Below are 13,096 nucleotides of genomic sequence, written 5' to 3' on the forward strand. Positions count from 1 at the left end.
TGGTAGGCACGCGAAGACCACCTGTGCAAATAAGTTATGTGGCCAGGGGGGCACAAAGTGAGATGATAATTCTCGCTGTGAGCAGACTAAATAACTAAAATTGAATAATTATTTGTTGTCGACTGCAGTAAGTGGGTATGTTTGTATTGAAAACTTAGAGGTAGTCTTGTTTATACACAGTATCAGTCGGAAGAATTATTCTAGCGGGTTCGTGCCCCGAGATATCCGACTCCAAATTTCAATTGTACTGCGCAGAGTTATCGACTCGACGCGAGAGCGGTTTATGCTTTGCGTTGCTGGGGAAGGGAGGCATTTTGAACATTTTTAGGCCATTAACATCTTGATTGGTGAAGTGTTGTCCTGAGATTTGTGCATGACAACACCAAAGTTAAAGCGGCAGTATGACATATTCGTTAGCATAGCTAAAAATGTTTCTGCTGTTGATGGTGCAGTTGTTGCTTTTGATTTCAATAAAACTTACAATACTTGGAAATCAGCAGTCATTTTATTTGCGTAGCCCAGGAAGGATCATGCCAAGAAGGACCATGCCCGGTCGTCTAGTCACCATTACGCACGGGCACTGCCCTCCGGCTTCTCCGCTCGCGCCATTATCTCGGCATGGCAGCTGCCACCATCTTTACAGGCCTCGCGGTCGCGTGTTACGACAGCGGTTACGGGTTCTTCGATTTTTTTTTATTTCGCCAGCCGTGAGGGGAAGGGGGGCAGTTATTATCTTTGCTAATGCCTCCGCCGCGTTGTCAGACTAAACGCCGCACTCAACAGCCGCGTCACATCAGGGCGCCGATCCTCACTCTCTTGCATGCGTAATCATGCGAACGACAATTAAAATTTGGAGTTGGATATCTGGGAGCATAGACATGCTAGAAGAATTCTTCCAAGTGAAACTGTGTAGAAACATGACTGCCTGTAACTTTTGAATACAAACATACACACTTACTGCTGTCAATAAAAAGCTAATTATTCAATTTTAGTTAATTCGGCTGCTGACAGCGATAATTATCTCACTTTGTGTCCCCCTGGCCACACAACTTATTTGCGCAGGTGGTCTTCACGTGCCTCCCAGTGCCTAATTTTAAGAAACCCATAATGCTTAATGTTGAACACCCGGTATATCTAGCCTGTATTGTTTCTTAAAATAAAATTTGGGATGATCTGTCGCAGGTTCGTTATATATGCGTAAGCACGGGTCCATCTTTGGAGTTCTGTTGGGACACCCTGATTTCCTTAAGAAGATTATTTGTGATCGACTGAGACACCTTCGTTTGCTTTGGAGGACTAACTTCCCTATTCTCAAACAGCCCTCGACTCGAAGCCTTCCTCCACTCCACCTTCTTGAGCACAGCGCCGCCTCTCGAGTGATAAAGACGTTACAATTCAGAAGAATTCCCGTGAATGATCATGAAGCTCAGTGACCACTTCTGTGGAGGGATGGCGGTGCTATCTTCTCTCTTGAGTCGAGGTGTTGTTGACTTGAAGAACGTTCTTGAATACGGGCGTAACGCTCCGCTCCAACGCGGCAACCACTACGCTGGTTGTTTACGATATGCGAATCACCACGTATGAAAGAGAGAGAGAGAGAGGGAGAAATAACTTAATTTTGCCCAAAATGTGGTTAGAGGAGGGGGTAATGACTAGAAGCCTCCCCCGTCCCCCCTTTAGACGGCGGCCGGCAGCCCCTGAGCCGCGGCGGCGTCTTCAGCCGTTTGGACTACTCTTGCTTGAACATCCGGGTCCGAGCTGAGCAGCACGGTCTCCCATTGCTCCTCATTTCTTATTATTAAACTGGGTTGTTGTGGTTTCGAACAGTTATTGTTATATTGTTTCTTTGGGCATGCCCAGATTCTGTGTTGAAGATCTGCTCGGTTGTTACAATGTTTACATATGTCTGTGTATACGTCTGGGTGATAGTGACTGAAGGCAATGGGGTTGGGGAAAGTATTGGTTTGTATTAGCCACCAAGCCACTGATTGCCACTTGTTTAATGAACAATGTGCTGCGGGATATCTAGCCCTGGCTAGTCTGTAATGATCAATGATTTCCCTAACGGAAATCATTGAAGGAAATCAACCGCGTATGAAGACTCACGACGCCACCTACAAGAAGAACGATGTGGCGTAGTAGCCGAGAGAGTGAGCCAGCATCTTCATGTTTTGTTTTCCACGCGATGTCATCCTTTTACACAAGGCGCGCATCTGCTCTTGTTTCTCTAACCACGCGATGCCATACTAGGCCCGCGCGCTGGCGTTGGCCGCTGACGTCCCGCTCCCCCACTTCGCAGCCGCTGCTCGAGGCATCGCCCCGCTCCGCGAGAACGCCCACTCAGATAAACGGATCCGGCGGCTTTGAGCTTCCTATGCTTAATGTACGACAATGAAACTGCGAAGTTAAAATGAAAAACTTGTAGCGTATGAACGGTACTATATGCTTCTATTGGATGTTGTCAACGTGTAACTGTGATCACAATGAGTGCTACAGTTAAAAAAAAGTTGCCTATGCGTAGTTCTTGGTTTAGCTGTTAGTTGTTATTATTTATATATGAACGCTTCAGCGAGGTCTCTTTCATTAAGCAGGTTGGTCGCGGAACCGATGACAGCAAATGAGGCAACCGATGACACCCCAATGCGGAACTAAGTTGATCAGGCGCGAAGGCGATCGCGCAGACATCGGCGTGCTTGGTAAAAGGGACGTCCCCTCGTTCAGTCGACGTCACCGACGGGACGAGTAAGGCACGGCCGGCGCCAGGAGGTCCAAGGTGTTCATGAGAAAAATTAACTGCGGCAACTTCGCGACACCACACCCCTACGGAGTACAACTAAGCTTGTGAGCGAGCTACCTTTACTTCTAAATGGCTGATACCACTGGTACTCACGAAAAATAATTTTGAAGAATGCTGGTGGCCATATTTTTTGTGACAGGGCCATCCCTCTATCAGCGAGGGGGCGATACAGAAATCTGAGGGGGGGGGGGGGGGGGGGTCAGGACATCCGGACATCCCCCCTGGATCCGCGCCTGCTGGCAGCTCAATGCCGTACGTACATTCGTGTTGGAATAAGCAGGAGGAGGTCCCAGAGCGTACAGCTGTTTGGGGACCAGGATCCTCTCCGTAAAAGAGTGGTGTAGCACGTTTTAAAAGCAAAAAAAAAAAAAAAAAAAAACTTTGAGGAGAGACTATAGCACTGAAAGTGTGAATTGTTACGGTAACAAATAGTGACAAAATACTGCAAACTAAATAAGAAATATGTCAGCGATTAGGCAGCTCATAAACATACACAAAATAATGGCAACACTAAAAACCATAAATATGGTAATAACGAGTAAAATATAATGCAACATACGTCAGAAGTTTGCTACCTATAAGAAAAGAACATAATGTTTGTTTAAGAGCCGGTAACGATGGAGAAAAATTAATATCTAAAGGGAGGTTATTCCAAAATGATAATGCTGAAACGTATGCAGTGTGCTTTCCGTATTTAGTTCGTATCATCGACAAGAAAAAAATGTTATGGGCGGCGAATCTGGTATGATTTGTGTTAACGCGACTTACAAAAAATATATTATTTGCAGGGAGATTGTCAAGTGCCCTGAACAATGGGATCGAAATATTATATTTAAAGAAATTGTTCATTGGTAGTAATATGTGGTCATGAAGGAAAACAGAGGAGTTTTATACGGAATGGACTAATGATTAAGATTCCGATGTCTTGATTTTGTAAATATTGTACGGGAGCTAAATGCGTGAGATAAGTATTACCAAATGTACAGTAATTAATGTGGCTTTGAATAAATGCAAAGTAAAGTGTAAGCAAAGTTGATGAATTAAAAAAAGGATCGGTCCTTGAATAATATTATGATAACAGGGGCTAACATGTTTCCAATTAGCTGTATGCTTTGCGTATTTTCAGGTCGAGTCCAATATGTCACTCCCAGAAACGAGCACTCAGAAGCAGCATCAACTATGTGATCGTTGAAATTAATTGACGAATTGTATGGCGGATTACTTTTGAGTTGAATGGAACAACATGAATGACGTTTCAGAAGGGTACCCAATGTCAAGAGAGTTATGTCAGCATCAGTTCAAAATATTCTGTAAACCATAGTTCAACTTAGTGCTCAGAGAATGGATAGACCAGTCGGCAGCAAGGATTGTGGTGACGTCTGCGTATAAGAAAGCTTCAGTTCCAGTAAGGGAGTTAGGTAGGTCATTTATATAAAGTAAGAATAATAGAGGGCCAAGTATTAAGCCTTGATGCACTATTTTGTAAGTTGTAATTAATTTGGAAAGCGCAAGATTATTGTAGACGGCCTGTTGCCCGTAAGAAAAATAGCTTTTGATGAGTTAAAAGGCAGGGACAACAAAGTCTATTGCGGGGCTAATAAGATAATGTGGCTGATAAGAGTCGAATGTTTTAGAAAGGTCGACGAAAACGGATCCAGCATATTTGCATTCGTTGGTAGCGCATTTAATTTTGTCGGCAACAAAGAAAATGATGAATCAAGATCAGTCGATTATCCTCTGTAGAAACGAAACTGATTAGGCGATAAATGTTAAATTAGGAGAGGTATTTGTTTAGGCGTTGTTTAGGCGTCTCAATTCACTTTTCTATTGCATTTCTAAAGAAATGTCAGTTATGCAATTCGGCGATAATTTGCAATACTACAACGGTCACCTTTTTTGAGCACGGAGCCTATTAGATTTATATTGGTAGAGTGGACATCATAGAGACCGGGGCTTGTTATGTTCAAATGCTGCATGATATTGCTACGTGCTATTTGAAGAAGATTATGTTGACACTTCGATGTAGTGGGACGTACCCATGCATAGGCGGTCTCTGGCTGATCTGAGGGCGACGACGTGCCTTCTTTGATGTCGGCTGGCTTCCACGTTGGCCACTGTTTGCTACCCCTTGTAAATACACCTTGTAAATAGTTTCCCTACTGTGCTTCCACGTAACATTTATTTGGTGGAGGTGCTGGGTACCTAGTAACGTTGCTGGGTATACGTACCGCCTGTTGTTGACCAAACGGGTTGCCGAAAAGGTCGCGGATCTGTTGCTTGAACGTGTCCCAGCTGGTGAGATCGTCCTCGTGGGTCCGAAACCAGACGCGAGGGGTTCCGCCGAGGTAAAATATGACGTTGGCCAGCATTATAGTTGGATCTCAGCCATTCTGTTTACTGACACGCTCGTACATACTGAGCAGCTCATCCACGTCAACGCTGCTTGTCTCGCAAAAAGGTCCCGGGATCGCGGGGCTCTGAGATGGTGATAAACTGGCTAGTGGTCGCAGGCGCAGCTGGCGGCGACGTGTAATCACCTGGTGTGGCGGCATGGTGGTAGATTAATCGAGGTGGCGTCCGCTTCGAAGCTCCGTCGTCAGAAGTACCCAGCACCTCCACCAAATAAATGTTACGTTGAAGCACAGTAGGGAAAGGACATTCCTTTCTTAACAAAACGTGGTTTTATGCATTGAAGCGCAAAAGTAACTGGAACGCCTATGCATTTCTCCGCAAAGTTCGGAAATTGTTATCTCGAAACTGGTGTCATCCTGAGAATTCGTTCCAAGTGAATCCGCCTTGCGAAATCCACGGCTATGGAATTTCTAAATTGCAATATTGGTCATAAGGCAATTCGTTAAAAACTTAATTTGTGAATTTTTGCTAATTAGTCGATTATGCATTTATATTTTTTTGCGCGAGTAATGTCCGCCTCTTCGAGTAGACCAGCTCATGAACTAGGATTGTGCTATCTGCCACAGGCAACCTTAAAAATTTTTTGAAAGTGTTCGCTGAAACACCCTGTATATATCCCTCACGCCGTAGTGGGGGACTCCGGATTAATTTCGACCACCTGGGGTTCTTTAACGTCCACCCAATGCATGGTACACGGGTGTTCTTGCATTTCGCCCGATCGAAATGCGGCCGCCGCGGTCGAGATTCGATCCCGCGACCTCGTACTTATAATAGCGCAACGTCAAAGTCACTAAGCAACCACGGCGGGTTGTTGGAATAGTGATATACAGAAGACCAATAAAAGGACTAGAAGGGCTAGACAATTAAGCGAAAGTTTTACATAGAAGCGGTTAGCGTCTCGTTGGTCGGCATTTTTCGTGTCCGCGCCCCTGGGCAGAAATGTGGGCCGAACCGCGGCGGAGGTGAAGCAGGCTTCAAGTACTTAGCAAAGTGAAGCGAAAAGTGCACACATTCTTTGAAATCCCGCATACAACATACAGAACAGCATTAGTTTAACTAATGAACAAGCACAAAACAAGCATCCAAACCACATAATTGATAATAAGGCGCTCCTGATAACAAGCACGTAGCGGTCCCCGCATAGGTTTCCCGGTAAGGATTACTGTTGCGCAAGCTGCCGCGGCGACGGCATCTTGCGATGTGGGGAGTGACGTCACTAGCCTTTCAAATATAAAGGAACCAGCTGTAGCAACTGATTTCATTGTTGTTGCAGCACCGCTATGGGTGGGCAGCGCTTGGTTAAGACTGCCGAGGAGCAGCGGGAATACGAGGAGCGGCAAAGGGAAAAAGAAACACCAGCGGCGGCGTGCTGCCAAAATTACCATTACTCACATTACTCCAAGTTACTATTACTACCGTTAATGTACTACCATTGCATACCCCCCTCAGCAGTTGTTGGGGGATTTCAACAGCTTCGATGGACATCCACTTTCGCAGGACCAGGATGGCGAGTCAATTTTTTTAAAACTTTTCATTGAGTTAACGTGTCTAAATAGGAAAAGAAATCAGGAGAGCACTTACATGTTCCCGTCGTTGTTGATGTAGTCTTCTAACTGGCTGAAGTCGAGGGCGTCGTTGTCGATGCCACCGAAGTCAGTTCGGCCTGGGAGCAAAAAATACGCAAAATAAGTTGACGGAAGGTAAACAAGACTACAGAAGCAAGTGCGGCGCTTAAGTACTTAGTAACTAACATGTCACAAAATTTGGCGGGTACAGCTTCGGCATGCGTTCAAGACGCTAACGTTTCCATACGCGTTCGGCATTCGTTTGCGCTAACGTTCGCAGTGCATGGTGGTGAAACCACGTTTTACCGTGAACACGTCTTGATGCGCAGCGGAACACAGACAAAATTTTATCCGAAGAGCAGACAGGACAGCGCTTCAACTGAAAATCTTTATTGAACACAACCAACTATAGCCCGACTTGACAGCTTGTTGAACGTTTTCCTTGCCGAGCGCTCCCGCTACCACATCTAACACTTCAGGCACATCAAAGGTCACGCGCAAAGGTACGCGCGTATCAAATAGCTATAAAGCTAAAAGACAGCCATCATTAAGCGTTCCTTGCGCATTCCGGCGATCGCTCAAAATCCCGCGGAAAACGTGGTTCTTTTCATGGGAAATAGCATTCTTGGCATTGCAGATCATCGCAGATCAGTTCTGCTTAATTTTTTATCCCGCGTGAAGTGTTTGTGAGCTGCCCTGGATATACGAACGTGTTTCATAGCAGGCAAGTAGTAGTGTAGAAATCTAAGGATATTCGCTTTGTAATCTGCAAGATGGCGGCTCTGAGCCGGACGTCGCAAGTTCTGTCGGCGTGCGTACGTATACACATGACAGTGAGCTTTACTGCATTACATCCCCGCATTTGGGCTGCAAGAAGATATAGGTGCAGCTCTGCTGCAATCGCGGATCTGCGCACGCGCCAGCATGAGAGGAGAGCTGTGCGGCTGTGCCACGCGATGTGTACATGGCAAACCAAAAAAAAAAAAAAAAGTTATCGGTTCTGTATTTACGCGCGGTTGATATAATAATGAATGCGCAAATATACTCGTACTATATAGCCTTCTGAAATGATGGACTTGTGTACGAGCGGTTGGCTTTCTTGTAACATGCAAACATTGCGCAATTTAAGGACATGTAAAATAATTTTGTAGCAAATTCACTTTTTTTTTTTTTTTTTTTTGCAGGCGCGCATCAACCGATGCTCATTTGGCGCAAGCGATATGCCACCAATTCTTGCGCTTGACCGTACGAAAGCGAATTCTTTCGCGCTTGTTTGCAATCGACGTAGATCATATACAGAACGAGGAAGTACGCTTCAGTCGGCCACGACGCATGCATCCACACATGTCGCGAAATCACGGCACGGGCAAATTCCGTCATTACAAGCAAACACTGCATGATCTCACGACCTATAAGAATGTAGTTCTCGCCTTTTTCTGGGTGTGCATGGTTTGTGTAAGCTGCCAGCACGCAGGAACTGCGTCCGCCCCACCTCTGGAGTCGACACGACACCCTTTTCGGTTAACGTCGATGCGCATCGGCAACGCTTAATGCGTTCTCTCATTCCGAAACATTATAGACCCACTTTTCAGGGCGAAGATGTGCTGGGTAGTTCAACCATGTTTTTCGTGCGACGGCCTGCATGCATGGTCGGTATCGAGAATGCACAGACAATTGTACTGTAGCGTGTTTTAGGTTTTAATATTAGCCTGTGAAGAAAAGAGAGATCGCCCTCACATGTACTTTCCTTTGCGCAGTTGTGTTCGTGCGCGAAAGGCGCGCAGTTCTCGCATAGAAAAAGCGCGGCCCACTTTTCAACGGGTCCGAAACTCGTAACAGATATAGTGAAGAGTGCAGAACTTCAAGCACTTTCTTCCAAGCTCGGATATTCTGGCGGTGTGAACGAAGCGTGGCAACCTTGAAAAGACTCGAGTAAACACATAGCGATGGGTTTCTAGTTAATACCTTTTAAAACTCCATCGCCCAATACATTTAATCATGAGTAAAAGAGCATAAAACCGATTTTACCTCCTTCCCGGATATCACTCCATTTACAAAATGGTGTTTACAGCACCTCGTGCCGTGAAATGGAGTTGACGGATAAACACAATAGCGTTAAGAGATACGACGCGCGTTTTTAAAACTGCCAAATCTTATTTTCAGCGGGAACGGTAGATTACGGGCTTTGAAAAGACTCGAGCATAGCGAAGGAATCGCGCCGGATACAGCACTTGACGGATATAGCGTTTGCAAACTGTTGGGTAGATTACGGGCAGCGCCAAACCAGAGTCATACAGGACTTTCGAAGTCCTGCATTTGTACTCTGTATTTGCTACAAACACCGAGCCGCTCGAAGCGGCGCGCTTTGATATGCAATAGACTCCGCTTAAACGGAACTCGAACAGACAGAAAATTTTTTTTTTCCTTTTCTCCGAAGTTTCGTTTAAGCGAAGGACACAAAAATTACCAAGAATTGTTTTATTCGAAAAGTGTTTTAGTGTTTTAATATTAGCGCTGTGAAAGAAAAGAGACACTTCATCACCCTCTACTCCTAAAATAGTACCTTCTTTTGCGCGAAGTTGTGTTCGTGCGCGAAAAGGCGCGCAGTTCTCGCATTCGAAAAAGCGCGGCCCACTTTTCAACTGCATCTCTTGCCGTCTTGTCCGAAACAGTAATGCGCACTGTAACAGTAATATCCATGTCTTCGTCAGTAGAGTCATGATCTTTGCTACGAACTTCACCAATGCTATTTTAAACTTTCTTCTCAGACGGGGTAACATCATCTGAGGACTCCTACATTCTTGGCGGTGTGAACGAAGCAGTAGTGGCAACCTGAATGGCCAAATATTTACTGACTCCGTAGCGCTATATCCCTACTCAAGGATTATTAATTGCTTAGCGAAATCCCCGTGATGGGAACATCGTTGCAACGTCTACATCCTTCATTTTCATTAACTTTCCCGCAACTTCCTGATGGATTGAACTCGCTTTGCTATTTATAGCATCACCATTTGAATGTTTCTCGGACTTTTCCTGTTCCATACGCCGATGAGGTAGGTGGTATAGTTTCGGTTAAAGTCCCGTTTAACCGGAGTTCACGAAAAGACGGGCACCGTTTAGCCGAAGATTGTTAACATTGCGTCTGTAGGGGTAGCCAGCCAAAGTTTATACCAATGTTCCGTTTATCCGGCATTTCCGTTTGAGCGAGTTTCGTTTATTGGGAGTTTACTGTATCCACCCGCCTTCCCGACAAGGCCTACACCAAGTTTCGGCTTAGAAGAATACTACTAGCGTCGCGTGTACTACAGAGCAGACGCCTATATGTATATATAGTTGATAACAGTATTTGCTACCAGGACAGCTCGAAGTCGAGCACTTTTGTATCACAGCTCCCGACGCGCAGTTCTCAATGCTATGAACATCACTCGCTCATGCGGACAAATCTGAAGCTCAAGAATGTCTGACCCGCCAGAACCTGCAAGGCAATATTTTGTACTAGCCGCCTAAATATGGTTCGCGTGTTTTTAATGCGAATATCATTCCTGTCATATACTCAGACCACCTCTATTTCAGGACTACCCATAACCATTTCACCAAAAATATATGGGCCGATTACGGAGATGCCGCAGTCTAAAACTGTGTACCGATCCTGGAGATAGTGAAGTCTAAACTAATATGGGCCAATCACGAAGGTAGTGCAGTCTAAAAATGTGGACCGATCCTGGAGATAGTGATGTCTAAATATGTGGGCCAGTCCCGAAGGTAGCACAGTCTAAAAATGTGGACGATCCTGGAGATAGTGAAGTCTAAATATGTGGGCCAATCCCGAAGGTAGTGCAGTCTGAAAAATGTGGACCGTTCGCGTGGATATGTGCCACTGCGTAGGTGCCGCTCTGCAAGAAATCCCTTTGCCGCCAATTTCTGTAACTGCGTATGTGCCTGCACGGGTGTGCGCGTACTTCGCGGCGGCGCCACCAGAGGGCGCAACGTCCCAAGGGAAGTGCGAGAGAGGAGCACGGCTGCAGTACACGCCTCATACATGACGCACTTCATCGTAGAATCATCGTATATAAGTGAGTTCCACTCGAATTTCTTGTTTCGTCGCTGTGCTCAGCAAAACGAAATTAGACTGCATTCATATATAAGAGCGAGCCTCGATCATGACCGTTCGGTTATACACATCTGAAAGACGTGTTTACCTCGACGTATCACTGCGTAAGTTTAGCGGCGAATATATCCCAACGACGGCGCGTATAGCTTAATGGTGGCCCTGGAATCCCCAGCCGCTGCACAGTGCCGGTGTCGCTGCAGTCGTCGAGGTATATCAACAACGTTGACAAAGCTTTCGATAGCACAGTTCCATTATCACTAAATGTCTAAAGCGGGAGCTATAGCGCGAACTTGACACATTACAAGTAGGCTCGGCGACGAATAGTATCGTGGGCTAACTCTACACAGCTCCGGAGTGTATAGACACGTGTAAAAGCTTTGTGCCCATCTTCTCACCCGCTCCTCTACATTAGGGCATACCGAAACGCAACTTCAGATCGACCAAATGGACGCGTCCGTTTATACAAGCGTCGCTAAGCCGTGGTTAATCTCCGACCGAATTAACCGCGCCACTCAGGGAACAAATAGCACGAGATGCCCCAGCGACTCACCGTACTGGTGTCGCTGTGGCGAGCACATACCACAGGCCGCCGTGGCGGCACCGGCCGTCGAGACAGCCCGTCGCGCGGCGGGCCAGAGGTCTTCGACGGCCTGCAGCTACAGGTCCAGCAGCGCTCGACTAGGCTCGCCGATCGTCATTGTCGTCGCCCGACGGTCGCTACCGCCCGCCCGCCCACAGAAACCCGCGTGCCGCTATGGAGAACACCGTCGGCGGCACGCTGTCCCCTTCCACACCGGCCGAAGTGCCGATGATGACCGCGCCGCGTCGTCGCCTCCGACGGGCGCCGCGGCCCGCTCTCGTTTCCTGCTCGATTCCGCCTCGCTCTCCCGCGCTCACTTTCTGCACTCGGACACGCGCCACCCCCTTCTCTATGGTCGCACATCACCAGGTGTGGAGGACAAACACACACACACGCGCGCGCGCAGGCGCACTCTCTTCCATGCAGTTAGCGTCTATCCTTTCGCTTTTCTTCAAAGGAAGGCGGGTAAGGGGGGGAGGAACGTCGATCGTTCCAAATATTCGAAACGGTCGGGGCGGAGCGGAGACGTTTGGTTGATGGGCGTGTTTCAAAGTTTATGCGTCGTTTCTTGTGGAAGGTGTATTGGCTATGGAATAAAACCTGAAATGAAGTGGCTCATAGAAGTGGCGTTCTCGGCCCCTCGCTTTCCCACTTCCTTGAGATATAGGATCGACCGCGTCAAGAGTCCAAACCGCCTGGCTCAGCAAAATCGTATGCGTTTGTACGTGGGCACGTTCCGGTCGCCGATCCTTTCTTAGGGAGTACCTGTGTCTCTCTCTGAATATATCACGCACACCTGACAGAATGACGACTAGACTTGCACACGAAGTTGCTCCTGGGATGTAGCTTGTGCGCTCACCTCAAACATGACGGAGTTTGAAGAAAAAACGCGCACGCACGCATGCACGCACGTACACCCAAACAAGCGCACCTAAGCAATGTCGGGATTTCTTGTCTGGCGCTTTGTACCCAAGCTCTGCTGTCCGTAAAGGCGTGTTCACACGGTCGCAGCTTAACCGTCGTGGTTTCTTCATCATCATCATCATCATCATCATCATCATCATCATCATCATCATCATCATCATCAGCCTATATTTTATGTCCACTGCAGGACGAAGGCCTCTCCCTGCGATCTCCAATTACCCCTGTCTTGCGCTAGCGTATTCCAACTTGCGCCTGCAAATTTCCTAACTTCATCATCCCATCTGGTTTTGTGCCGACCTCGACTGCGCTTCCCTTCTCTTGGTATCCATTCTGTAACCCTAATTGTCCACCGGTTATCCATCCTACGCATTACATGGCCTGCCCAGCTCCATTTCTTCCGCTTAATGTCAACTGGAATATCGGCTATCCCCGTTTGTTCTCTGATCCACACCGCTCTCTTCCTATCTCTTCAGGTTAGTCCTAAGATTTTCGTTCCATCGCTCTTTGTTCGGTCCTTAACTTGTTCTCGAGCTTCTTTGTTAACCTCCAAGTTTCTGCCCCATATGTTAGCACCGGTAGAATGCAATGATTGTACACTTTTCTTTTCAACGGCAGTGGTAAGCTCCCAGTCAGGATTTGGCAATGCCTGCCGTATGCACTCCAACTGTGGTTGCTTAACTGTGGATGCACTGCAACCGTATGACTGT

The 13,096-nt window shown here is 46.9% G+C and overlaps 1 protein-coding gene across 3 annotated transcripts in view; it reads right to left on the reverse strand.

Moving 5' to 3' along the window:
- Positions 1-13,096, reverse strand: part of LOC119450425 (myelin regulatory factor-like protein) — a 127,491-nt gene that overhangs the window by 52,396 nt on the left and 61,999 nt on the right. For all 3 annotated transcript variants that reach the window (XM_037713867.2, XM_037713868.2, XM_037713866.2), the window contains exon 2: positions 6,791-6,872. In XM_037713867.2, coding sequence (XP_037569795.1) covers positions 6,791-6,872 — 82 coding nt within the window. The remainder of the gene's footprint in view (positions 1-6,790; positions 6,873-13,096) is intronic.

This window comes from Dermacentor silvarum, chromosome 4 (assembly GCF_013339745.2).
Source record: "Dermacentor silvarum isolate Dsil-2018 chromosome 4, BIME_Dsil_1.4, whole genome shotgun sequence".
Lineage (NCBI taxonomy): Eukaryota > Metazoa > Arthropoda > Arachnida > Ixodida > Ixodidae > Dermacentor > Dermacentor silvarum.